General features: G+C 42.9%; 2 protein-coding genes across 4 annotated transcripts in view; one reads left to right on the forward strand and one right to left on the reverse strand.

The window, feature by feature from the left end:
• Positions 1–1,375: 1,375 nt before the first annotated feature.
• On the forward strand, positions 1,376–15,566 carry PCBD1 (pterin-4 alpha-carbinolamine dehydratase 1). Of its 3 annotated transcripts, XM_090056740.1 has the most exons (5): positions 1,393–1,498; positions 5,592–5,643; positions 12,386–12,517; positions 12,938–13,018; positions 13,639–15,566. In XM_090056740.1, the coding sequence occupies exons 4-5, from the start codon at positions 12,950–12,952 to the stop codon at positions 13,735–13,737; spliced, it is 168 nt and encodes a 55-aa protein (XP_089912866.1). In that variant the 5' UTR covers positions 1,393–1,498; positions 5,592–5,643; positions 12,386–12,517; positions 12,938–12,949; the 3' UTR covers positions 13,738–15,566. The 3 variants fall into 3 exon arrangements, with proteins under 3 accessions (XP_089912864.1, XP_089912865.1, XP_089912866.1); XM_090056738.1 differs by lacking the exon at positions 5,592–5,643 and having other exon boundaries at positions 1,376–1,498; XM_090056739.1 differs by lacking the exons at positions 5,592–5,643; positions 12,386–12,517 and having other exon boundaries at positions 1,383–1,498.
• A 141-nt stretch (positions 15,567–15,707) lies between these two features.
• SGPL1 (sphingosine-1-phosphate lyase 1) overlaps positions 15,708–24,058 on the reverse strand; it is a 44,615-nt gene continuing 36,264 nt past the window's right edge. Inside the window, exons 10-14 of the mRNA XM_090056737.1 lie at positions 23,155–23,304; positions 21,767–22,005; positions 20,191–20,337; positions 18,644–18,764; positions 15,708–18,520 (exon numbers count right to left, since the gene is read on the reverse strand). Of these exons, the coding sequence (XP_089912863.1) occupies positions 18,380–18,520; positions 18,644–18,764; positions 20,191–20,337; positions 21,767–22,005; positions 23,155–23,304 (798 nt within the window). The 3' untranslated portion in view covers positions 15,708–18,379. The remainder of the gene's footprint in view (positions 18,521–18,643; positions 18,765–20,190; positions 20,338–21,766; positions 22,006–23,154; positions 23,305–24,058) is intronic.

Consider the following 24,058-nt stretch of genomic DNA (forward strand, 5'->3'; position numbering starts at 1 on the left):
GCATGAGCCAGTGGATTGCTGCAGCCACTCCTGGAAGCAGCTGCAGCCACTCCTGGAAGCAGCTGCAGCAATCGGCTGGGGCTTGCAGGAGGGTATTGGTGCTCCTGCCTGCCCCTCCCCACCCATCGCCTATGTGGCCAGTCAGGGGGTGCACCATTGCTCTCAGGGGGTGCATGTACACCCCCTACGCATCACCACTGGAAGGAATCATAGTGTCCACATCAGCTCTATTCTGAAACGAGGAGGGAAACATAATAGGTACCCACTGTTGACTCTGATGTGGCTGCAAGAAGAGCCAATGTGCTCCGACATTGCAGTTAATGTTCACAGACAAGCCATTCAACTTTCTTTTGAGTAATTTTTGTTAAGGTACAGTGAAATTAGACATAGAAATATTGATTAGAAAACTGAGCCCAACCCACTGCAAGTACAAAACAAAGTCCTGAGAGAGGATAATTTACCGATAGCGCTTTTGCTTAGCTAAAATGTCTCAGACCAAGAGATTTTCATTAATAAGGTATTGGTAGACTCACATGCCATTCAGAGTAATGACAGTAGCCCTATTTCCAATTAAGTTAAGCACTTAATTTTATAATATATAATATAGAATTTTATAAAACAATTTTATTTTTGTTATTTTCAGCACAGCTATTGAGGCACTACTTCAACAATATTGAGGCAAAACAACTTTCTAAGTGAAAGGAGTGTGAGATGATCCTATGGGTGGAGCTGTTGATACAACTGCATTTAAGATTGGTATGGAAGTTTTGGTTGAACAAAACAAAAAGTAAATTGTTTTTGTCTCTGTTGACAATGGAAGTTAATGACTTAGAGACACATGTAACCAATAGTGTTATAGGCACTGGGAAGGTGGAAACACTTACCCTATTTCCAAATTTGTTGGCTGGGTGACCAACACCAGTGACCTTTCTTGAAACAAAGTTTTAATTTGTGTTGATATTAAAAAAAGATTCATTGTGCAATTTTGAGGAATAAGAAACAGGCCATTTATCAAACAATTTGTGATTAAACAGCAGGGTTCACACTAATCAAATTGTAGGCAAAACACTTTGTTTTATATGTAAGTCTGTTTTTTTGCAAGGAGCCTGGAAGGTATTCTTCCTAGGGAAAAGAGATGAAAGACATGTATGCACACACATGCAATTGGCTTTTCTGCCTAAAAAGAAAAAAAAGCCTATGGTTTAGGGTGCATCTCAAAATACAGGTAGCAAGCCCTGCTTTGTCCATTACAGCCTGCAAAAGAGATGCAATCTGCGTATGTTGATCCTGCTATTGGTAAATCATTAGGGCCTGGACAGCTGCTGAAGCTGTTTGCAGTGGGTGGATTTAGTGCATTTTGCCACGCCTCCTTTACCCTCTACAAGAAGAGCTCAGACACAAGCTGCTTCTTTGCCTGTTGCTCATTCAGTCTCTCTCATGCGTGAATTTGCTGAATCTGAATCCCAGTTACTGAGTCCACACGCAACCTACAGCTATGGTAAGTCACTGCTTGGGAGGCCATAATTCCCTTTACATGTGCTAGCTATGATATTTGAAAGTCAAAGAGATTTAAGTCAGCAGTTCTATCCTAGAAAAAGAGTTAGTAGAAGGGGAGAAAAAAAAACAGAGCTCTATTCTTTGGTTAATGAATAACATGGGGAAATCCATGGGCAAGCAGTTCACAGTACTAAAGTGGGTGTTTACCAATGTTTTTCTACATGGGGGAGTTGGGCTTTAGGGGGCAATCTTTCCTGATTGCAAAACTGCATTTCAGATAGGACTAGCTAGCATCAACACTCTGTTAAGAATACAGTAGCCACTGCCACAGTCATATCAATATACAGCTAGGAAATAATAGCAGGTGGTTATCTTGTATGTAAGTGCACTGACCCTTACACATGAAACCATTGCATGTCATTCTCAGCTGTGTAGGGCTTGGAGGTTCCTATGGCTATATATAGTAGGAATGCAGCAGACTGGACTTAAATTTTTATTAATAGCACTGTACAGGATCCTAGACTGGAAGTCCCAGGAAATGCAGACTACGAGGGGGATGAATAGGTGGAATTTTCATGGGAGTCTAACACTACAATAGCAGAAGATGCTGCTCATCAGGACTGAGGTGTTTTGATACATGTGGTGCAGGTTGAGGTGCTATTGCATATCGACCTCTAGCCAGTGCCTTTAGCTTCTCACTTTCATAAGCATGAGGCAGACTTTAAAAGGAAACTGTTAAATTAATTGATTTTTTTTTCTTCTTTTTTTAATTGCAAGTGGCATGCAAAGATTATTCTCCCCTAAGTGCACAAGTTGGTTCCTTTGCATCAGTTGCGTGACATACTTATTATGTTGCAGACAGGAAAAAAACAAAACAATGCCAGTGCTGTGGAAAACACATTGCAGATGTAAGTTTTATTAAATTGAACACACATGTTTTAAATAAAAAAGCATGTGGGAAGAATTGCAACATTGACAGAAAACAACGCAGTACAACCAAATCTGGGGACAGAAAGCTAAGATATTCTAGTTTGGTCAGATGGGTTGGGGAAAGGAAAGTGCAAAGGAGCATTTGGCTTCAGAAGAGGCTAGTGCCTGGGAGATCCAGGTGACATGTCTGTTATGAGATTTCCTTATTCTACAGCAAGCTCAACACTTCGTGAGGGATTCAGGGCCCTACACTTGCCTATCTGCCACACCCAGGCTTTGTGCTGTTAATAAGAACAGAAGTGGAAGGGCATTCAAAGTAAGAGTCTAGACCAGTGGGGGCCAAATTTGTGGCAGGTGTGCCACAGATTAGCCCCACAACCTCCCCAGGTGATGTTATGATCCATTTTCTCTGCCCAATCTGCTTATGGCTTCTGCTTCCTACCCTGTGCTCCTTGCCTGATCTTCTGGTTTGTGTACCACTGGATGGCCATCCCAGTCTAGACTCCTGTTATCACAACCACTCATGTCAAATAATAGACCATATTCAGTCAAATCCAAGACATGGAGTTTAAGATGACCTCTCAATAATTATAAATTTTCTATGCCAAAAATCTAAATGTTATAATTTTTCATGTACAGAATCTAATTACTGGAAGACAGTCTTAAATACCTCCCCCACCTTACTGTAGCAAGGCAAGCAGCAGGAGAGTGAAGCAGACTGACCCCTGACCCATGCTGCCGATTTCCCCCACCACCTACCCTCGTCCTGGCCGTCATTCCCCCCCCCCCCCCATGCTTGCATCCCCTGGCTTCTGCCCCCCACATAGTGCCTGCCCTCCCTAGCTCCTGCCCCCCTTCCACTCCCCAACTACTTGCCCCCTCCCTGTCTCTCTCCCCACTTCTGGCCCCCCTGCTGCCTGCCTCCACTTATCTTTCCCAGTTAACCTTCCTATTGCAGCTCCAGCTGGGGCCCTGCCCTAGTCCCAGGCACAGGACACATGCTGCTTCTGGCCCCTGCCCAATGAAGCAGCAGCATTAGTTGCAGCAACAGCAGCTCAAGTTCTGGCCCCAGGGCCAAAGCTACTGCCCTTGCTACCCCCACTGTTGTATGGCTGGGTGGGGGCTGGAGGCACATTTTCCATGCCTCAGCCAGAGCTGGGACAGGAAGGCAAGTGATGGCAGTGAGGAACAGAGGTCAGGGAACAGGCTGCAGGCAGCAGGGCAAGAAGGGCAGCAGCTGCAGCTTGGACTCCAACCCCATGCTCAGAGTTGGAGCAACTGCCCCTTTCTCAACTCCATCTTGTACTCAAAACTAAGACAAAGGGCTTCAACTGCCACATACTGAATGGGGGAAGGGGAAACCTCATCTTGAATTCAAGTAAATACAGTAATCCCTTTCATAAACTTAAGCCCCATTTTAAAAGTACTTGGGTGTCTTGCTCCCACAACTTCTGGTGGGAAACTGGTTTCAGAACCTTATTGAAGAAGATTCCCAACATCCAAACGAATTTTATTCACAGCCAATTTATACCCATTTGTTCTTGTATCAATATCTATTTATCTAATTTTTTCCTTCCGTGTGTATGCCTTCTGTCACCTTCCATTATATAAAATTAGGCTAAATAAAATCACAGTCTTTTAGACTATTCTCCTAAGATAACCTCTCCAGACTCCGATTGATCATCCTCATCACCCTTCTCTGCACGGCTCCAATATGCTGACCTGCAATCCTGTCTGGGGTATTCCAAACTATGAAAACTAGAATTCAAAAAATGATGCAGTGGAGCCTGAGATTAAGTCAAAAGAGAAGCAAAGAATGCAGAGGCAATTACACCAACAAAGGCAGGCAAAGAAGGAACACTGCCCTTGAGCCTGGACAGACTAGAGTGAAGTACCATATATACTCAAAAACAAGACAAAGTTCCCCCTACTCCAGTCAGCATGGGAGGAAAAAACCCCTCATCTTATATTGGCATATGAAGTAGAGGAGGGAGCAGGTGGCTGCTGCAGCTCTGGCCCCAAGCCTGGGTCAGGGCCAGAATCAGGTCCACCTCCTCCTCCCCCACCCCACTTCCCTTCTGCAGCTTTTGCCCACCCGCTGCCTGCCCCTTGCAGTCAGATGCTGTTTGGCTCTGGCTTAGGCTAGGCTAGGGTCTCCCCCAGGCATACAGCACATGGAAACTTTCGCCTGCCTGGACAAATTGGTAGTGCTAACACTGCTGCAAAGGCTGAGCTTCCACATGCTGTGCTCTGGGACAGAGAAGTCCAAGCAGCATCTGACAGTAAAGGGTTAGGGACGGAGTGGGGAGGCGAAGGAGCAGAGACTGGAGAAAGCTGGGGGTGGGGGATGCAGGGGTGGGGGGGCAGGAAGACTACAAGGGACATGCCACCTGCCCCCTCCCTACCCCCAGCCATTGCTTTCCCTGAAGTAGCATCGGGTGAGGGGATTCAAGACAACCCTCCAACACATAGATTCTATACTTGGAAAATTATAGCAAATTTATAAATTTTCCATATATAGAACCCAATCATTGGGGAGTCATCTTATATTCAGGGTCATCTTACAAGCAAGTAAATACAGCAACTGAGTACAGGGAGGTTTGGGGGAGGTTCTAGGAACACAAACTGGGCCGCATCGTAATCAGATGGGCTCTGCTTGAAGGAGCTCACATTCATTGCAGCATACCCCAAGTGCCTTCAGGGTGATGTTGGGAGTGTTCGAATGGTTGCTGTGTTGAACAAAGCTTTCAAGGGGAAAGTACACTTGTTCCCTGCTTAGTCATCACTAGCTTATCTTGTTTTCATCACAGTTGCTACCCAGTGAAGTGCTTACCTAGAAGCCTGATGCAGTTCCATGACAGCCTTGCTGAACTATTAACCTATTCCTGGCTGCTGCCGGCATCTGTAGCCATTGTATAATTAAGGAATGGGAAAGTGATAGTTCTCACCACAGTAGGCCTTGACTTTGCTACCTGTTGTTGAAAGACAGATTGAAGAACTAGCACTTGCTGTCTTGCAGAGCAGCCTGGAGCACTGAACTCCGGACCAGAAACTGAAAGGTTATTTCAACACTGGCTATGTTCAGACACTTCAATGTTAAATGGATTCCCTCCCCTGTCCCCATCACTGCCATGGCTGCAAGTTAACAGCTGTTTTTCTTCTAGCTGATGTCTGTGCAGTGCTAGAGAAACAGCATCAAGTTGTGATGGTCTTACAGTAAGTCAGTCTCCTCCCCACTTTATCCTGGTTGCTAAGATACCTGGAACAAGCTTATCTAGTGATCACACTGAAAGGGCAATGGCTGAGGTTTTATTGTGCCAAGCAGTGTTTACCCTATACCTTCCCTTTAATAAAATAAAAGCTTGAGAGCACCGTACAAAGCAGCCGAAAGATGAGGGATGGGATAGAAATTAACCCCGAGAACAAGGGGCATTTCTCAAAGTAGCACTTCTGTAAGGAAGGCAGAGGACAGTGCTACTAATTACATCCGTCAGAAAGCTGGTTCCATTTTACAGATGCTTTCCCCAAAAACTAGAGGAGCAAAGCCATTGAATCAATAAATACATTGAGTAATATTTAAGAGGCAGAAGTTTGATATTATGGAAATACATAAAATCTGTCAGCATCCCCTGTGATCTGTTCTTCATCCTGCATTTTCATTGTTATGATTACAGAAAAAAAATAGACCAAGACAGTGGTCCTCAAACTTTTTAGCCTCAAGGCACCCCTCAGGAAATTCCAGCTCTTAGTTTTCATTCATGTTTTAACTACAGAGAAACAACAGAACAATTCTTCTGGTTTAAAGTACTCAGGAAGACAGGATTATTTGAAATCTCTGGGTTAATCCTGGAATCGCATTTGAACGCCTAACAGGCCTAACATAATGTGGTGCCCCCCAAGGCACCCTTGAAAAGCTCTCAAGGCAGCCCAGGGTGCCACAGCAACCTTGTTGAGAATCACCAGACTAGTGACATCAAATTTAGGTAACAGTGTTATGCAGTTGTTCATGCACACAGCAGACATGGATCACATCTGAGTAATAGGAATAAGAGCTTCACACATACAGTTATCAGCAGCTGAAGATAGTGAGCACCTATACACGTGCAGCAGAGCTGCTCCAACGCACTGCAATTACAGGCTTATGACTTGATTAATGAGTCTGCTGGAGCATAGCAATTACCATGCTGAAAAACTGTGGCAGGGACACCTTTAACTAAAGCTTAAATGCATTGGAGCAGCCTTGCTGCATGTGTATAGGCACCCTCAGATCTACTCTATTTGAAGCACCCTGCCTCCCAGAACACATGTATAGATGCCCAATATGCCTAAATAGTGTGCCTAAATTGAACAGGTTACCCTTTTGTACTTGTTTCCAACAATACCCAAAATACACTAGAAAATAACATCTGTTCCCTGGCCATTCTTTTCAACTGTACCCTCACACTAAATCTATAAGAGGTAAGTATGGTTTTATTTCTTTGGTCAGAAAATTCAAACTACATTCTGACCAAAGAATAAGAATCCACAACAGAGTTCAGTCTGCACAAACATGCTTGAATCTCACAAAACCTTTTAAATAATGTATGGGACTTTAAAGAAGAATCTTTCATCCTAGTTTCCACAACCGTTATTTAAGATTCTGCTTTGGCAGGTCTACTGCACACAGATAGAAGCAATTCCAAAAATACATTATGCTTACCTGGCAGCCAGCAACCTTTAGCAAGCCATGGGCCAGACCAACCCAGCTTGACCAGCAGGCTTCATTAGCATGTCAGTAACGAGAGACTTTGTCTGATCCCATGCAGGAAACAAGCAAGTGGGAACTGCATCCACATTGCTGCCACATCCTCCAGCTCCGCTCCCCAGCTTCCAGCTGGTAGGGACCTGTTCTGGGGTCAGCCCCCCTCCCTACTCCCTCCTGCAGCACAGTTCCCTACCAGCTGAAAACTGTGCCTGTCACAACCAGGGCACAGGGTATAGGGTGAGAGAGGGGTGGAGGCCAAGGGAAGAGCTGGTGGCACAAGCACAGTTTCCAGAAGCTTGGACCTAGCATAGTTTCTTGCTGCCTGGCTCCAGACCAGAAACAAAACCCTTCAGCTCCATGGACTGGATCCAGTGGTTCAGCAAGCCATATGCTGCTGACCCTTGCTCTTAGCCATTGTGAAACTAAAGATTAAGACCAGTCTGTAAAGTAGATATCATCTGATATGGAGTTGGGGTGCTGGAATATAGGCATAAACCTCAACTTGCAAATGTGAATTCCAACTTCAGCCACCCAATTTCTCCTGCCCTGTTAAGTAAACCCAGAAAAGATGCCATGTTGAATAATTCTTCTATTATTCTATCATTGCTCAGAACTAAATGATGAACTAAAAACTGCTAAGAAATAAGTTCCTAGTTTAATCTCTCCTGAATTAAAGCACACAGAGTTGGTGTCTTGTAAAAGCCAAACCCAAAAGAATGGCAGCCTCTTTCTAACTAACTAGTATTAGCAGAGTTAGACAGCAATCAAGAGTGCAAAAGGACCATTCCCCTTGTCATTTTCAATTATCTGAGCCACTGGTTCTCAATCAATGAGCCACAGACACCCTCTTATTGGGAAAGACATTCTAAAACTTCTATTCCAGGGGTTTTCAACCTTTTTAACAAGTGTACCCCTTCTGTCTCAATTTCAGCTAGTGTACCCCTTTATATTTTTCTCTTGTTTTTAATATTACCAATTATGTGATACGAGACAAGCTACACTAATTAACATTAAATGCATTATTAATATGGTGCATTTAAATTAAATTTAACAGAGGGGCAAGGTAGGAAGGTGCGCAAGGGCCTTAAGTGCAGGTGGCCACATCCCTCCCCTCCCCCACCACCCATAGTATCATAGTAGCTAGGGTCAGGAAGGACCTGAACAGATCATCTAGCCTGACCCCTGCCACAGTCAGGAATGAGTGCTGGGTTCACAAGACCCCAGACAGGTGATCATCCAACCTCCTCTTGAATTTGCCCAAGGGAGGGGCAAGGACAACTTCCCTGGGAAGTTGGTTCCAGATTTTGGCCACCCTAACTGTAAAATGTTGCCTTCTGATCGCTAACCTAAACCTATTCTCCATCAGCTTATTACCATTGTTCCTCATCACCCCACGTGGTGCTAGGGAGAAAAGGGCTCTACCTATTTGCTGTTGATCTCCTGATGAGTTCGTAGGCAGCCACCAGGCCCCCCTCAGCCTCCTCTTGCCAAGGCTGAACAGGTTCAGGTCCCTCAGTCTCTCCTCACAGGGCCTGTCCTGCTGCCCTCTCACCAAGCAGGTGGCCCTCCTCTGAACTCTCTCTAGGCTGGCCACATCCTTTTAGAAGTGCGGTGCCCAGTACTGGATGCAGTACTTAAATTGTGGCCTAACCAAAGTTGCATAGATGGGGAGTATCACCCCTCTGGACCAGCTTGAGATGCATCTTTGGATGCACGACAAGGTATGGCTGGCCTTGCTGGCTGTGGTCTGGCATTGGCGGCTCACGTTCATCTTGGAGTCCATGACTCCAAGATCCGTTTTGCCTCTGTACTTTCAAGAGGGGAACTCCCCAGCCTGTATGTATGCTGTGGATTCCTTCTCCCAAGGTGCAGCACCCTGCATTTGTCTACAATGAACCCCGTCCTATTCTCATCTGCCCACTTATATACTCCATCTAAATCTAGTTGCAGCCTCTCTCTCCCTTCAAGTGTGCCCACCTCACCCTACATCTTAAGTGTCATCAGCAAACTTGGGCAGCGTGCTTTCCATGCCCTCGTCCAAGTCGCTGATGAATATGTTAAACAGTGCAGGCCCGAGGACCATGGGGTACCCCACTGCTAACATCTCACTAGTTTGAGTACAGCCCTTCCACCACTACACTCTGGGTGCGCCCCATCAGCTAATTTTTTTACCCATCCAACTGTGCAGGCATCAATGCCACAGTCGCTTAATTTATTAATAAGGATGGGGTGAGAGATGGTGGGAAAGGCCATAAAATCTAGAAGGACTACATCCACGACCACACCATCATCCAAGAATTTAGTTACTTGATCATAAAAGGCAATCAGGTTGGTCCGGCAGAACCTGCCTTTGATGAACCTATGCTGATTGCCCCTGAGCATGATCTCCCCTGCTGGCCCCCACAGATGTGCTCCTTGATGATTCTCTCCAAGATCTTCCTGAGCACCAAGGTGAGGCTTACGGGCCTATAGTTACTTGGGTCCTCCTTCCTCCCTTTCTTGAAAATTGGGACCACATTAGCCAGTTTCCAATCCCCCAGCACCTAGCCAGATGACCACCAGTGCTCATAATTTCGGGCCAAGGGCTCCGCAATGACCCCTGCCAGTTCCCTCAACACCCTTGGGTGGAGGGCATCTGGACCTGCAGATTTAAAAATGTGTAGCCCTTCCAAAAGATCCCTAACTACATCTGTGCTGACCGAAAGCCTGACAGAGCTATCCCCAAGATTGTTCCTACTTCTGGTAGGTGGGATGTCCCAGTCCCTGTTCAAGAAAACAGAGACAAAGAAACTGTTAAAAATATCACCTTTCTTCTCTGGCGTAGCCACATGATTACCCATGTATCCATGAGTCCCTGTACAGCTGCATCCTGTGGTGCAAGAGATGCAGCCTCCCCTCTCTCTCACCTTTCTTGTGTAAACCTCTTATTAACCCAGGCCTTGCCCTGCAGTCCCCGCTGCCCAAGGGCCTGTGGCCCTGTGTGGGGGAAGATGGGTCAGGATTGGGCCCAGGGCTCAGACACCTGCTTCTCCATGAGGGGGCATTCAGCAGGGGGCAGCCTCCAGGCAGGCAACAACAGGGCACTGCTGCAGGCAGCCTGCTCTTAGCCTCGGCTCTTGGCATGCGCTTAATGGCAGAAGAAAAACCAGAATTTTTTTTTTTTTCCCCTATCCGTTCCCTCAATTTTAAAAAATTTTTATTTATATTTTTAAATGTTGGCACGAAGCCCACTCAACCCTGCATCCCCACTTGCACCTGCTGCACAGGGTGTGTTTGCACGTCCCAAGTACAGCAAACAGGCCTCCCAGGAGGGGAGAAGCCCCGAGCAGGACAGAGCAGAGTGGTGCAGTCACAGGCATGAATAAAAGGGATTAGTCTTCTGCTTCTTGGGTCCTGAAGCAAGTTAGCCTCCAAAATATGCACCCCCCAGCCTCCAAATATGGGCCCCCAGGCACAGGGATGACCAACTGGCTGGTGCAGGGCTGGGTGCTAGAGAGGGGCAGGAGTCAGCCCCTCACCTGCAAGCCGTGACCATGCCCTTAGCAGGAGGAAGCCACATTGCAGCCAGCCCCGTGGTGCCTCCTTAACCCCTACAGGCCCAGGTAAGCTGGAAAGTGCAAGAGGGGGTCGGTCCTCGCAGCACCATACTACCCTACCAGACACCAGTCCCAAAGGAGCAGCGAGCTGGAAGCAGCCCCATGCAGGCAGGGTGCAAAGCAGGGAGCCCAGACAATGGGGTTGCTCACGCACCTTGCACAAAACCCTGTGCCGATCTGTGTCTGCACACAGGCACCTTTCTCCAGCACCTGTATTCACTGGGCAAAGGCAGAGCAGCTGCCTCGGATGGGCGCTGCATGCTAATGGCAGTGCTGTACCCGCAACACTGCAGCAGCTCTGGAGGCTGGCATGAGCCCTGTGGGCACTGCACCCTGCAGCCACTACCAGGAGCCCTTGCGAACAGAGGCTCTCAGGCTCTCCCTGCCCCCACCACCCCACCCCACCCCACCCATCTGGCTCAGAGGTCCCAGGGGGTGCTCTGCCATGAGGGAGGGGAGGTGCCCCCAGCAGTCTCAAGCCCTACCCTCATAGGGGCCCAGGCTACTGCTTCCCCATGCTTCCCAGGTTTCCCTGGCCCCTTCCCACCCTGCTGGGCACCTTTAGCCATCAGTGAGGGGGAAATGCCTGACAGAGGATGCAGATGCTGCCCAGGGCATGCGAACAGACGCAAGCTGGGGGCAGGTGGAGCTGCCAGCAGAGCAGCCAGTCAGCAGTGCTTCCCCCTCAAGCAGCTCATTCTGCATACCCCCTACCCACTTTTTAAAGTACCCCTAGGGGTATGCATACCCCCAGTTGACAACCACTGTTCTATTGTAATGTAGGGAAATTATATCAAGTTTTTCTCATTTTAACCTGACCAATCGGAGAACAATCCTCTCAGCAGCCAAAGAAATTGTGTGACAGTTGAGGAAGGAAGCCATTATCAAAAGCTAATGAAACAATGAATCTGCTAATATGAAAGTTGTTCTAGTCATATAACATCTGACTCATTAATTAAGTCTTCCCTTACACCACCACGGTAAAAGTGTTGCATTTTGGTGAGGAGGGCAGCTTTCAAAGGAAGTCATGATTAATTATAGGGAAGTCCTAGTGGATTGAGTCTATTAACTCTGAAATGAAAATTACATGCAGAAGTTACCATCCAGATGTGTTCTTTCAGGCTGCTTTTTCTGTCCAAGTACTTTGAATTAGTTACACAACTCTCCCTCCCTGTGCCTTTACACGCTGTGGACTCTTTAAAATGGCAGGGCATAGAAGGCTGGTAGGAACATATAATCTCTCCACTAGCAAAATTAAGCCTAAACCTAAAACTAGAAATAAGCTAAAAACTTCAGGAACCCCTACCACTCATTTTAGACCAGTTTGTAGAGTATAGTGAAGACAGACCCAATGCAGAACAACAGGAACATTGCAAATCATGCAATAACCTCTAGCAATTGTAAAGTGTCCCAGCCAGCTTTGGCTACTGACCCAATATTGCGGGTCAGGACAAGAGCAGTGAAAGCCTCACTGCACATATTACTTGATTTATTTTGGCATTCCTGGATTTGAGCGTCTACTTTGTACCTCCCCTGAAAAGGAGGCCTTACCTCTGCTTCTGCAAATGTTAGCCCTTGTCATCTTAAACCATTCTTCCATTTTGCATTTCTCTCCTAGGCAGGAAAAGCCCATAGACTGAGTGCTGAGGAAAGGGAGCAGCTGCTACCAAACCTGAGAGCTGTAGGCTGGAATGAGGTGGAGGGGAGAGATGCCATCTTCAAGGAATTCCATTTCAAGGACTTCAATCGGGTACAGAACTAACACCTGGGTTGCTACATCAAGTGGCCTGGTGGTTTAGGGCAGGAAGTGTAATAAAGAAATTGACTGAAGCATTTTTTATTCAATTAACACATGTAGGCTAGAATGGTCTCCTGTACTGCAGATCATAGGACCTCACTTTTTGGGGGTGAGGGACAGGAAGGGAGTGCTTACAGCAGGTCATGGAAGGAAGATGCAAACCACTGAACCAGACAATGTTTTTCATTCATTATTCCCATTCACAAATGGGTAGATCCTATGGAAGTCCAGAGCAAAAGCAGCTTTTTGGCAATTCATGCCTGTATGGCTTCCTTAAAAGTTATTTCTATATAGGATAAACAAACTTTAAAGAAAAGAAAAAAAAAAAAGACACAGCACAAAACTAACTTCCCTTTCATTTTATCCGGGCAGGCCTTTGGCTTCATGACCAGAGTAGCCTTACAGGCAGAAAAACTGGACCACCACCCTGAATGGTTCAACGTTTACAACAAGGTAAAAGGAAAGGAATGGGTTTTATTAGATCTTAAACATGGAGGGTGTTGCAAGTTTAAACAAAGGATAAAACATATAAGACTTAGCTATTTCTACTATCAAGATTAAGAAGCTGTTTATATGAAGTGAGACTTGGAAGTTGGGTAGAGGTAAGAACATAAGAATTGCCATTTACTGGGTCAGACCGTACAGGTCTCATGCCCAGTATATTGTGCCACACAGCGACAGAGGGTGGATGCTGACAAGGAGAGTGAACTGGGTATGAGCAGGGCTCCCACCCCCACCCCACTGTTCCTTTCTCACTTGCAGCCTCTAGCATTTAAGGTATAGGAAGTTCTCATTCAGAGGCTGTATCCCCAATTCCCATGCTCAACAGCTACTGATGCTGCTTTTCCTCTAAGAGTCTGTCCAATCCCTTTTTTCATTGGAGTGCAATAATGTTTTCATTCCTTTCTGGTATTTCTGCTTTCCCTTCCAACTATTAGAGATTTTATTTGTAGCACTACAAGAAAAATAATAGTGGAGCCTGTTTCAGATAGGTAACTATTACAACACTGGGATAAGTTTAGACTACCATTGTTTCCAACACCAATTGCAGCATGGGTTTTTGTTTGTTTTAGGTACACATCACCTTGAGTACACATGAATGTGCAGGTTTATCTGAGCGGGATATCAACTTGGCCACTTTCATAGAGCAGGTTGCAGCTTCTCTGTCTTAAACAAGGCAAAGTAAGAATTGATTTTACAGCCACTGCTGCCTCACTTTTCAATCATCAAGAGCAGTTGGAGACATTTGCCAAGCAATTACTGATAGAAAAAAAACAACAAAAAAGCAATTACCGATAAAGACAAAACAAGGTTCTCTACCACAGCTCAAGATTTCCAATGGACTGAGCAGCCCTAGCCTACTTCTTACTCACAAGGATGTAAGTTTTGTTTAATGGTTTGCATCCACTTTTGTCTAGAAATTAGCAGTCTCGATTCCTGTTTGGTCTACCAGTATGCAAATTGCTTGATCTTTCGCATTTTCTGTATGTATAACCTCTACCAGAAGGAATAGTGCCACACAACTGCAAACAGTTATAAGTATTTCTTTCCAAAGCAGTTGTTCTTGCTTCTTACCTAATAACTATATTTTACTATCTATTGTAACATATGTGACCTTGTCTTTCTTGTGTACTGTATATGCAATGTACAGTTTGGTTGCATGTAATCCTTGTTCAAGCAGTATTATATAAGGCATGTGGGAGTCACCTGCATTGCAAATGGCTATTCAATAAAAGGTAAGAACCAAAAAAGCATGCTACAACATTTCTAAGCATTTACAATAAAAGTGTTTATAACCAACTTGTTCACCAATTGAATGGAATATTCATTACACGGTTTTCACCAAACAAATTACTAAGCAACTTCCTTGGCCTTTTCACTTAATTGCTCTTGCTATCACAATGCTTTAATTTACTCCACTCTTCCTCCACTGCAGAGGGAAGTTTTAACATTGTGGCAAAGCATAACAAATCGCTTCTGGGAAGCTGCACATGCATCTACAGATCTGCACCTCCAAGTAAAATGGCACTGCAACCAAACAGGATCCAGAAAGGAATTAAGGACTCCTCACATGAGGGGACTTTCACAAAATTGAATTTATAAAGCTACTTAGATTAGCCATCAACTTGTTGTAAACAGGGAAAGGTATCCTTGGCTCAGAGACTGGCAGAAAAGACAGTATTCAAGGTAAAAAACCCCCACACATTTTGGAATACAAGGGTATTCTGTTTTCAGGCAAAAATGAGATGAAAAGAGTATTACTATTAAAATGTATCTTGACACTGTTGGAGGGACATCACTTACTGCTATAACTTGGTAAGTTATTCTGTATTCAAACTGCTACTTTTAATAGACCAAATTTTACTTCGGCTGGGGAAATTCATTAACTGTCTTTACCAAAATCCTAGGAATTGCTCTTCGAGTGGCTAACTTGACTGTAATTTTTCTATTCTACTGGCTCCAGCACATACCTGAATAAATCCACATCTCTTCAGTATAACTTGCTTTCTCCACCTTTAAACAGTTCAAGAGAAAATATGCCAAAGATAATGCCCTTATCAGGACAGTGAAAGGAAGAGCTGTTGCAATAGCTGCAAGTCACATTATTTAACAATAAACCACACTTCAGGAGCCATGATCTAGATTTTATGCTGTTTAGGACCAGCTTCACATCAGTAAAAGGCAGATAAAGTATGCCAGCATACCCAAATGCACTATATTAGTATTTAAAACAAATGCACTATAGCATTTTTAGGTAGTAGTGAGCTAAAGCAAATATAGAATCACTATTAGATCAACTTCTGTTATATAGGCCCACTGCAAATAGCCTGTGTACATTTAGTGTACAAAATATCCTAACATTGTATGGACTCTGCACATGTGCGCGCACACACACCCCTCCATGGCTTAGAGGGAGACTGTATCCTGATATGTCACATAGGACAGTCTTCAGTTTGATAAGTAAAGATCAAACATGTGCAAGCACTTAAACTTCCTTGTGAATACTCATGTATACCCATTAACTCCGTTCTTCACACCTCAAACATTACCAGTGTTTAATACCACATTGGGATAGCTATCCAGTAGTATCTTGCAGGAAGCCAGAATCTGATATTTTGGGAAATCCCTCCACCTATAAAAGTATCATCAAGTTTTTTATTAGAGTCTGTTCTTTAGCTTTTAAAGCCAAGTACATAAAGGTATTAAATGACACAGGTCTTCCCAAAAAACTGCAAATATGCATGACAAAGGAGATACGTTTTCTATATTAAAAGACAAAAGCAATCAAAGACTATGTACTAATAAAATACAGTGTCATATTCTTACAGGATAGAACAAATTCACATAAAACATAGTTAAAAGTCACAACCATTAACCGTAGGTAAACCTCAGAATGGAGTCACTTAGACCGATAGGCAAGTTGCGAAATACATCTAAAACACGAGCTGGAACACTGATTTGTTAGACCCAACTGATTTTGTTTTGTTTTGTTTTGTTTTGTTTTGTTTTTAGGGAGAGGATTAGGGGACCATTTTTAAATAGTATTTCCCTTTTTCTTTTTTTTTTTTGGTCTGGACTAAAAGGAGAGCTAAAGTAACCAAGCAGTTATACAGAAGACCACCTCCTACCCCCATCCAAGGTACAGTGAATTCTGATAGTGATACAGTGATGCTCAAATGGCACAACAGTAACAGGATCAAGAAGTCCACACTGTGACTACCGAAGTTGACAAAGCGTAAATAGGCAATTTGACAAAAAAAAATTTCCACAGAATTTAGAGAAAACAGACACATACAACCTAAAAACCATGAGCTGGCCAAGACATAGCATCTTTTGAGTAGAAAATAATGGACATATTTATAAATGAGATTATCCATCCCCACAGACATTGGGCCCAAAACTAAATTTGCTTTTGCAATGTGTGGTAATTCACTCTTACAAGCTGGATAGTTATTGGGCAAGTGTGTACTTCAGACATATTAAGCCAATGAGGCTTAACTCAGCATCAGCTTGGTTGCTAGTAAATCTTGTACTACCCAGAGAGCTACCCCTTTAAGATGTGCAGCAGATTTTCCACAATGAGTAGCACAGCAAGACCATCTCTTGAAGTGTCTAGTGATACAACAAAATGGAAATGCACTCCATCCCTCAATATGTGGCTCTGTATGACTAACCCCATGACTCATTAGCATCATCAGTGCTTCTTCTAGTATGCTTTAGGGGCAGCAGTGATTTGATAAGGTTATTCTATGCAGTTTCTATACAGGACATACTGAGATGGAAAAACACAGTGCAGGTGAGGCCAATTCTCAAAAGAGACTATCCATGCAATGCAAGACTTTGATATCCAGTATTTATTAGACCCTACCATAATAGTTCCCTATCAGCATTATGCCAGCACCTTTGTAACACTAAGAAGACTTGGCTCAATATAACTATCTTGTAGTGAAGGTGGATAAACTGTACCTGAGGCCAATTTGCCACTGAGATTATTTTCAATATAGTACCATAACAAGCCAACTGTGGCAAAACATCACAGTCAGTAGCTGATCCATCACACTCTTCCTGGAGTCCCAGAAAAACCCAGGGCAGTGTCAAGGCATACTGGTGAATGCCCTTTGAAAATATGCCTTAAAAAAAAAAAAAAAAGTCAGTGCAAAGAGCAGGTAGAGACTACTACTTCTTTTACAAAAGTCACCATTTCATGCCAAAAGATGATGTAAAAAAAGTTAACTTTGGTGTCACGATTGCACATCAATGCCCAACCATTCCACAGAGTGTGGCTCAACTGCTTGACTTCAGCATTTTAGGATAGTGCAAATCCTTCTGTTTAAGCACAATAAAATAACCATTTTGCTCTCTTCCTCTAGACTTGTGCAAAATACAACAGCTTTATGGATGGACAAAGATGTTCTAGAAAAGCTTGTTAAGCAGACAGTGGTTCTTCAAGAGTACTGTGGGACTTATTTCCCTTTCATCCATTAGGTTTAAAATAGAATTTCCCATTACAATTCCAATGGATACAAGATTCTGGAAGGGGTTTGTCATCCATTGCTCCACCCTCCCACTCCCCATAAAAGGAAGTCATTAAAAGAAATTACAACAGAAAATATGCCTAACTCGTATCTCCATACGAGAACTTAAAAGACTGAAAGGATAAACAAACAAAGGAAAGGAATCACAGTGCAGTTAGCTAAATGTAAGTCCCTAAAATTTGTTAAATGCAGTTTCCTACCATAGCTTACATCAGAGTTGGAGAAATTATTGAAAACCTATGCTCCATTCACTTTCTACCTCCAACTTGGGGAGAAGCGGTCTTGAGCATCCCAAAGTTTTAATTTTACACTAAAAATCTGAACCCTAATTGGAGGTTCACTAACTGTAAGGTCTAGAGAATTCCCTGTCCCTCCACCCTCTCCCCAACCAAGGGGAAGAAATGATAAGGAATGAACTGAGGCTTAGCATACCTGAGAAATTTGGGGTTGCGGAATGGACTTCTGACTGCCACAAACACTACCATTCCATTCAAGTCATTTAGGACTAGCCTTGGCAGTTAACTAAGGTGATGGAATAGAACTAAAACTGAACAGATAGAAAAGTGAAAGCAGCTCAAAAGAAGTTTGAGTGTGGAGGGAATAGATGAAGAGAGAGAGAGAGAGAAGAGAAGGGAAAAAAATTGTATAGAACAAGCTGCCACATGACCTGTACTTGCAGGAACAAAGAAAGACCGTAGCCTAATGCAATTCCCTTTCTCCAGAAATTCTTCAAACTATCACCCCAGTACTGGCTGGTAAGGCACCAAATGCTACATATTCAATGGTGTCCAGGAGAACCATTCATGTGTTTTTCACTAGAAGGGATGTCTGTGTTGTAGAGGGAGTCCAAGTATGCATGGGACATCTCTGCTACCAAGCTTCTGTCTGGGATGGACTGCGCCATTCCGTAGATTGCACCCTGTGTTAAAAAAAAAAGAAAGTGATTAAAACAGAAGCATTCACTACCCTAAGAGGAAAGTATCAGTTTTAAGATTTAAAACTTTCATTCCAAGTTTATCCTTGTTGTGCAGCAGTGATTTACCATGCCAGTGGTCTTGGCTCCAGGGTCCTTCATGATCTCAAAGATGCATTCTTTGACATCTTCCAAAAACAGTTCTGCAACCCCATCTTTTGTGTGCAATAATGTAATGCAAAGGTGAATGCTGCAGATGAAACAGAAAGTAAAGATTAGTCACTTAACCATGGGAAATATGGAAATCTCTACACAGTACATTTTTAGAGTTACCAAGAGGTTTCCAATCATGTCATTCCTCTTAAACGAGGAGCCCAGCCTGGGAAAAACTAGGCTGACATGGCCCAGGGCACTAGGCAGTTTCTCACTGCTACCCCTTCAAATAATCTTCCTATAGAACACACATTATATACCACGCTATTTTCAGATTTTTGAAAGCTGAGTTCCTCCTCACAGAAATAAAAATCAAACCTCCCTCCACAGTATTGTAAAAAAGTCTTGTGAATTTTAATACCTGCCCCCACAAACCATCCAATTTATCTTCTATATGCATGGTCCCAAAACGAAACATACCTAACTCAGGAAATACCTGTATGGATCTTTGTAAAAATATTTCCTCCACTTTCAATGAAATATTTAAATGCCAACTTTGCTATCATTAATATGTGAGTTAATATCCATTAAAATGAATGAGACAGTGCACACCTCTGAATTATTATTTTAGGCTCTCTACACACTCCTTGCTTTCTTCATGTTTTGAAGGTTTTCATCACAACAGTTAAGGAGGTCTGCCTCCTTCCTGCCTTCTTTAAACAGCCATTCACACACCCAAAGGGGACATGTTTTGTACCTTGGGAAATAATCATTTACATTGCTGTTTTATTAGATGTGATCAGCACAAACCCTTTTAAAATTCCAAGTAGTGTGCATCTGCACTGGAAAAAACCTTTACTATTACCTTGTGCTGGTGAGCACATGGCAATTAACAGGATGGAAAATCCAAGCGAAGACAAAGCAATTTGTACTCCTCAAAAGTGTTAGCAGATCAAGGAAGAGTATGGGAGAAAGCTTCAGGTTCACTTCTACCTAAAACTTACATAAATTTACAACTGCCCCATCTTCATTAAAATTTTATTTTGCATTAGTTACTATGTTAGTTAACACAGGGATAAAGATGAACCTCCTATCCTAGTAGTTGTCAGCCTAAAATCCAAGACACCCCCTGATACGCTTGAGACACCCTTTGAGAAAATGCCAGCTCTTACTTTTCACTCCTCTGACTACAGAAAAATACTAGAACAATTATTCTGTTGCAAAAAGTTCAGAAAGCCCACAGCAAGGCAAAAGGAATCCACAGTGTCAAAACCAATTTGAAATGTCTGGGCTTATCTTGGGAATCAAGCTGACACCCTTAACAGTGCAACATTGTGTGGCACTCCACAGCACCCCTAAAAGAATCTCAAAGCACTATCCCCATGGAAAGGAAGCCTAAACATAAGTTGTCAAATGGCAAATCAGCAGTTCCTCACACATACAAAACACACACCCATAATTTTACACAGCCAGGTTACACAGTTTGTCTAAAATCATAGCTTCCATTTCAGTAGCCAACTTACCTTCGAGGGAACTGCAACACATTTAAGTTCCATCCTTTAGTGGCTAACAAATTTGACAACCGATAGATGTCAAAAGTATCTGAACCAACAGAGATGACAGATACCTCAGGATTGCCAAAGATTAAGATACCATCAATTTTCCGCAATCTTGAAAGAGTTAAAAAAAAGTTATTTATTTTTATTTTCTCTTGATATGGATACCAGGAAGATAACTATTTTGCGGGCTTCCTCAGGCCAAAATGGAAAGCACTGTACAGATCTACCCAAGGCAGCAAAATGTTTCCCTTCAAGCAGCTATAACAGAGGGACCAAGAACTCAAATCTGGAACCAGCGTATTAGAAGCTTTAAACTTAATCAATTCTCACAAAGGCAAGATGAATCACCCACATTATCAAACTGAAGTCAACAGATCTAAGAGTTGTTTGAATAGTCTTGATTCTATTCCATCTCCCACAAGTTTCAGATAGAAAACCAGTCTTTAGGTTTCTCCAGTAGGAAAATTAGAGTGAAAACCCAGCACCCAGAGAACCTGGTTCAACAGGAAAAAAAAATAAAATAAAATAAAATAAAAATCACAGGATAAGTCTTAATTCACTGAACTCCTGCTAATCCTTCTGGGTTTGGGAAGGCATCTGGCCTAATAATCTCCCTTCTTTGCTTTGAGGAAGCTTCACCCATGTATGTGAAACATTTATGGAAGAAAAGGAATACATTTCACCCTCAAGTTTTCTACTCAAAGGGAGAGTGGGGATTCAATTTATTAGGCAAACTTTGAGCTAAAGTCTGAAAAAAACATTTGGTCACTCTACACGTGAAAGGGAAATCTTACTGAAAAAGATAAAGAGTTGCAAGTCACTGAATTCCAGAATATTTAAATCCTCCATTTAAAATAAGTGGGTGAATGAATGAACAGAGTACACAGGTACCATGTTATCTTACTACACAGTAAGTCTACAGGCAGCCTTATTGTGTCTCCTTACCACTCATAGTTAGTTAGTAGTTTGTCAGATATCATTGGAACAAACCCCTTGAGAACAGAAATACTTAACCACACTCAAGCACTAGCAACTACCTATTTATGAAAAGCTATGAATAGCATAGACAGTTGAGCACACTCAGAAAAGGAAAGGACCATGTGAAAGAGTGGAGGACCATGAGAAAGAGAGAGAGAGAGTGGAGTAGCCAAGAGCATCAGCCCAACAAGCCAAAAAAAAAAGAGAGACAGTGGGGTGGTTCTAGAGAAGGAAGGATGGCTCCTCCTTCCAGCAGCCAGTGTGATGAATTTCATATTTCCAACATTCTGCAGCTAATGATTTATATGAAAGATAAAACTTCAAAGCAAGGCCCAGGAACATTAACTTGATAAAAATCTACGCCTCTGGCTCAACTTGAAGTGGCATGACAGGGTTTAGTTTTTAACTGAGGCATTAGTCTCTGAACTCAGTGACTTAGCTTTTAGAGCCCCAACCTCTCCTTACTCTGCTCTGTTGCATGTACTTTTGGTTAGCAGGTTAAAGAGGTGCCAAGGGCTCCAAAAGGGATTAAGAGGGAATAAGAATAATGCCAAAGACTTACTCTGATTCAATGAACCGTGCGGTGTTAATAATCTTCTTTGTTGCTTCAACATAACCGTCTTCTCCCACATGCATCATAGTCGCCCAACAAGCTGCAATGATACCACCAGGCCTGGAACCAGCCATGGTTGGAGATGCATAGATCCCCCCTTGCCAGTCAGGTGCAACAAAAAACTGATAGTGTCTGTACTTCTTATCACTGTACAGAAGTACTGAGGAGCCTTTTGGAGCGTAGCCATACTGCAAGAGATTTACATATACATACACATATATACACACACACACTCTCTGCCACTGAATATGTACACAAATGCATGTGCTCCCCCCCCAAAAAAAAAACACCCTGCAAAATTCAAATTTGTACACAATAAAAACTGCTGACACTCTACATGCCCACACTTCACGTACTGTGTGGAAGTATTCAACTGTGGGAATATTTCCTCTACTGCCCTCCTGAATATTATGTTATATTAGTTAACAAAAGAAAGAATGCCAAGCCTTGGTAGAGATCCAATTACTAATGCCCTCTTCAATGCAGTTTTTAGAGAAAACTGCGCAAGTGTAGTAGAATAGAATCAACTTGCACCATGAAGCACTGTTTGATCTGTCCTGTACTTGGTATGTGCAGCTGCAAGTTTTATATGCGTCATAAAACTATCCACTGAATTTACAGCATACAAGACAATAACTATACCAAAATACATTAATTACAATTACCGGTTCTATATTTTTCAGAAGATAGAGACAATTTTGAATACAATTTTAGTTGCCCTAATGTTTTGCCCTTTATTTTCATTTAAAGGTTTCATCCTTGTATGGAGAAACAGGGTTACAAAAACTAGTTGACTTCTTCCTATTCCCAGCTCAAAATAGGTTTCCCGAGTTACAACAGAGAATCCAAATGAAGGGGTCCTTGAAAACGTATAGGCTGTCTCTCTCTCATTTCCTTAACTATATTGCAACTGGTCACATTCAAATTTACCACAAAGAGGGACTGAATATTTTCTGGACAGAAAATGTATGTCTCCAGACACCTAACAGCAGCAAGAATATATAGTTTAAGGATACATTTTCAGTTAAGGTTCAATTAATCCACACTTGTTTCTGGACAGTTTCCACAGCTATGTGCAATTCTATTCCTGTTGCATTTATGCTGTACTTAGCTTAACTGCAGAACAATCCAGTGGATATAATACAAAAAGTGCATTAGGAAAGCCTGAAAATACAGCTTGTATTAGAAATTCTTCTTGGATATCGGAGTTCTTTGTAGACGTGTCTATCCAGAGTAAACACTAACTACCTCTAAAGAATTATGCATAGAAAAAGTGTCATTTGGTGGAAGCAGAGCCATCCAATCAGATGTAAACCCCAACTTTCCCCTCTTCTCACCTTGTGCGTATCTGCAGAAATACTAGTCACACCTTCCACACAGAAGTCAAATGGATGCTGTAGCGGGAACCCTGCCTTCTCCATAAAAACAATGAGAAAGCCACCCAGGCAGGCATCTACATGGAAGGGGATTCTGTACTTCAATGCCAGCTATACCAGACAAGAAACTTTAGTTAGTTTAAGTCAGAGGTAAATGGACTTCTTCAGAAAGTTGAACCTTGTATGTGAAGGCATTTTGTTTTTTGTATTTGGAGATCCCAAATACTTTTGCAAAAGGGTTCATCACTGAAACAGTCCTCAAACTATGGTCAAATGGTAATCCAAAAGAGCTGCCTTCTCCCTGCATCCTCCTGTTTCTAGCTTTTAAAAATGCATTCAGGCTAATACATATTTCCTATTATTTTAAATCATCTGTTGTAGCTGCTGCATAGATGTTATGCAACAAGATTCAGAGGGGGTATCCATAATGCATTAAAACAAGATCCGCTCAAAAAATAAAGCAATACAAAATTAAATACCTAGGTGTTCTCTCCTTCTGGACTCCAGTGAAGAACACCATTTAAAAAAGCCAGTTTCAAAATCTTTTATATATTCCCCTGAACGGTTATTCTAAATCAGACACATGTACGTTTAAACTAAAAAACTGTTTCTTCTCTAATACTGAAGTGTAGCCTCTCATTTATCTCACCATTGCCTGGGGTCTTGTAACGAAGAAATCTATTACCAGATAGGTAATTTCACAATTACTTCCATTTTAATTTCAGAGTGACACCACGGTACTGTCAAGCTAGAGAAGCACAGCTTGAATTCATGTGCATAGTAAATATAACGTATACATCTTCCGCAACAGCAGAAGGAGGACACAAGTCATTGGCACAGTCTTTAGCTTTAGAAGACAGAAGTG

This window comes from Crocodylus siamensis, chromosome 7 (genome assembly GCF_052110815.1).
Source record: "Crocodylus siamensis isolate JL-2025a chromosome 7, ASM5211081v1, whole genome shotgun sequence".
Taxonomy (NCBI): domain Eukaryota; kingdom Metazoa; phylum Chordata; order Crocodylia; family Crocodylidae; genus Crocodylus; species Crocodylus siamensis.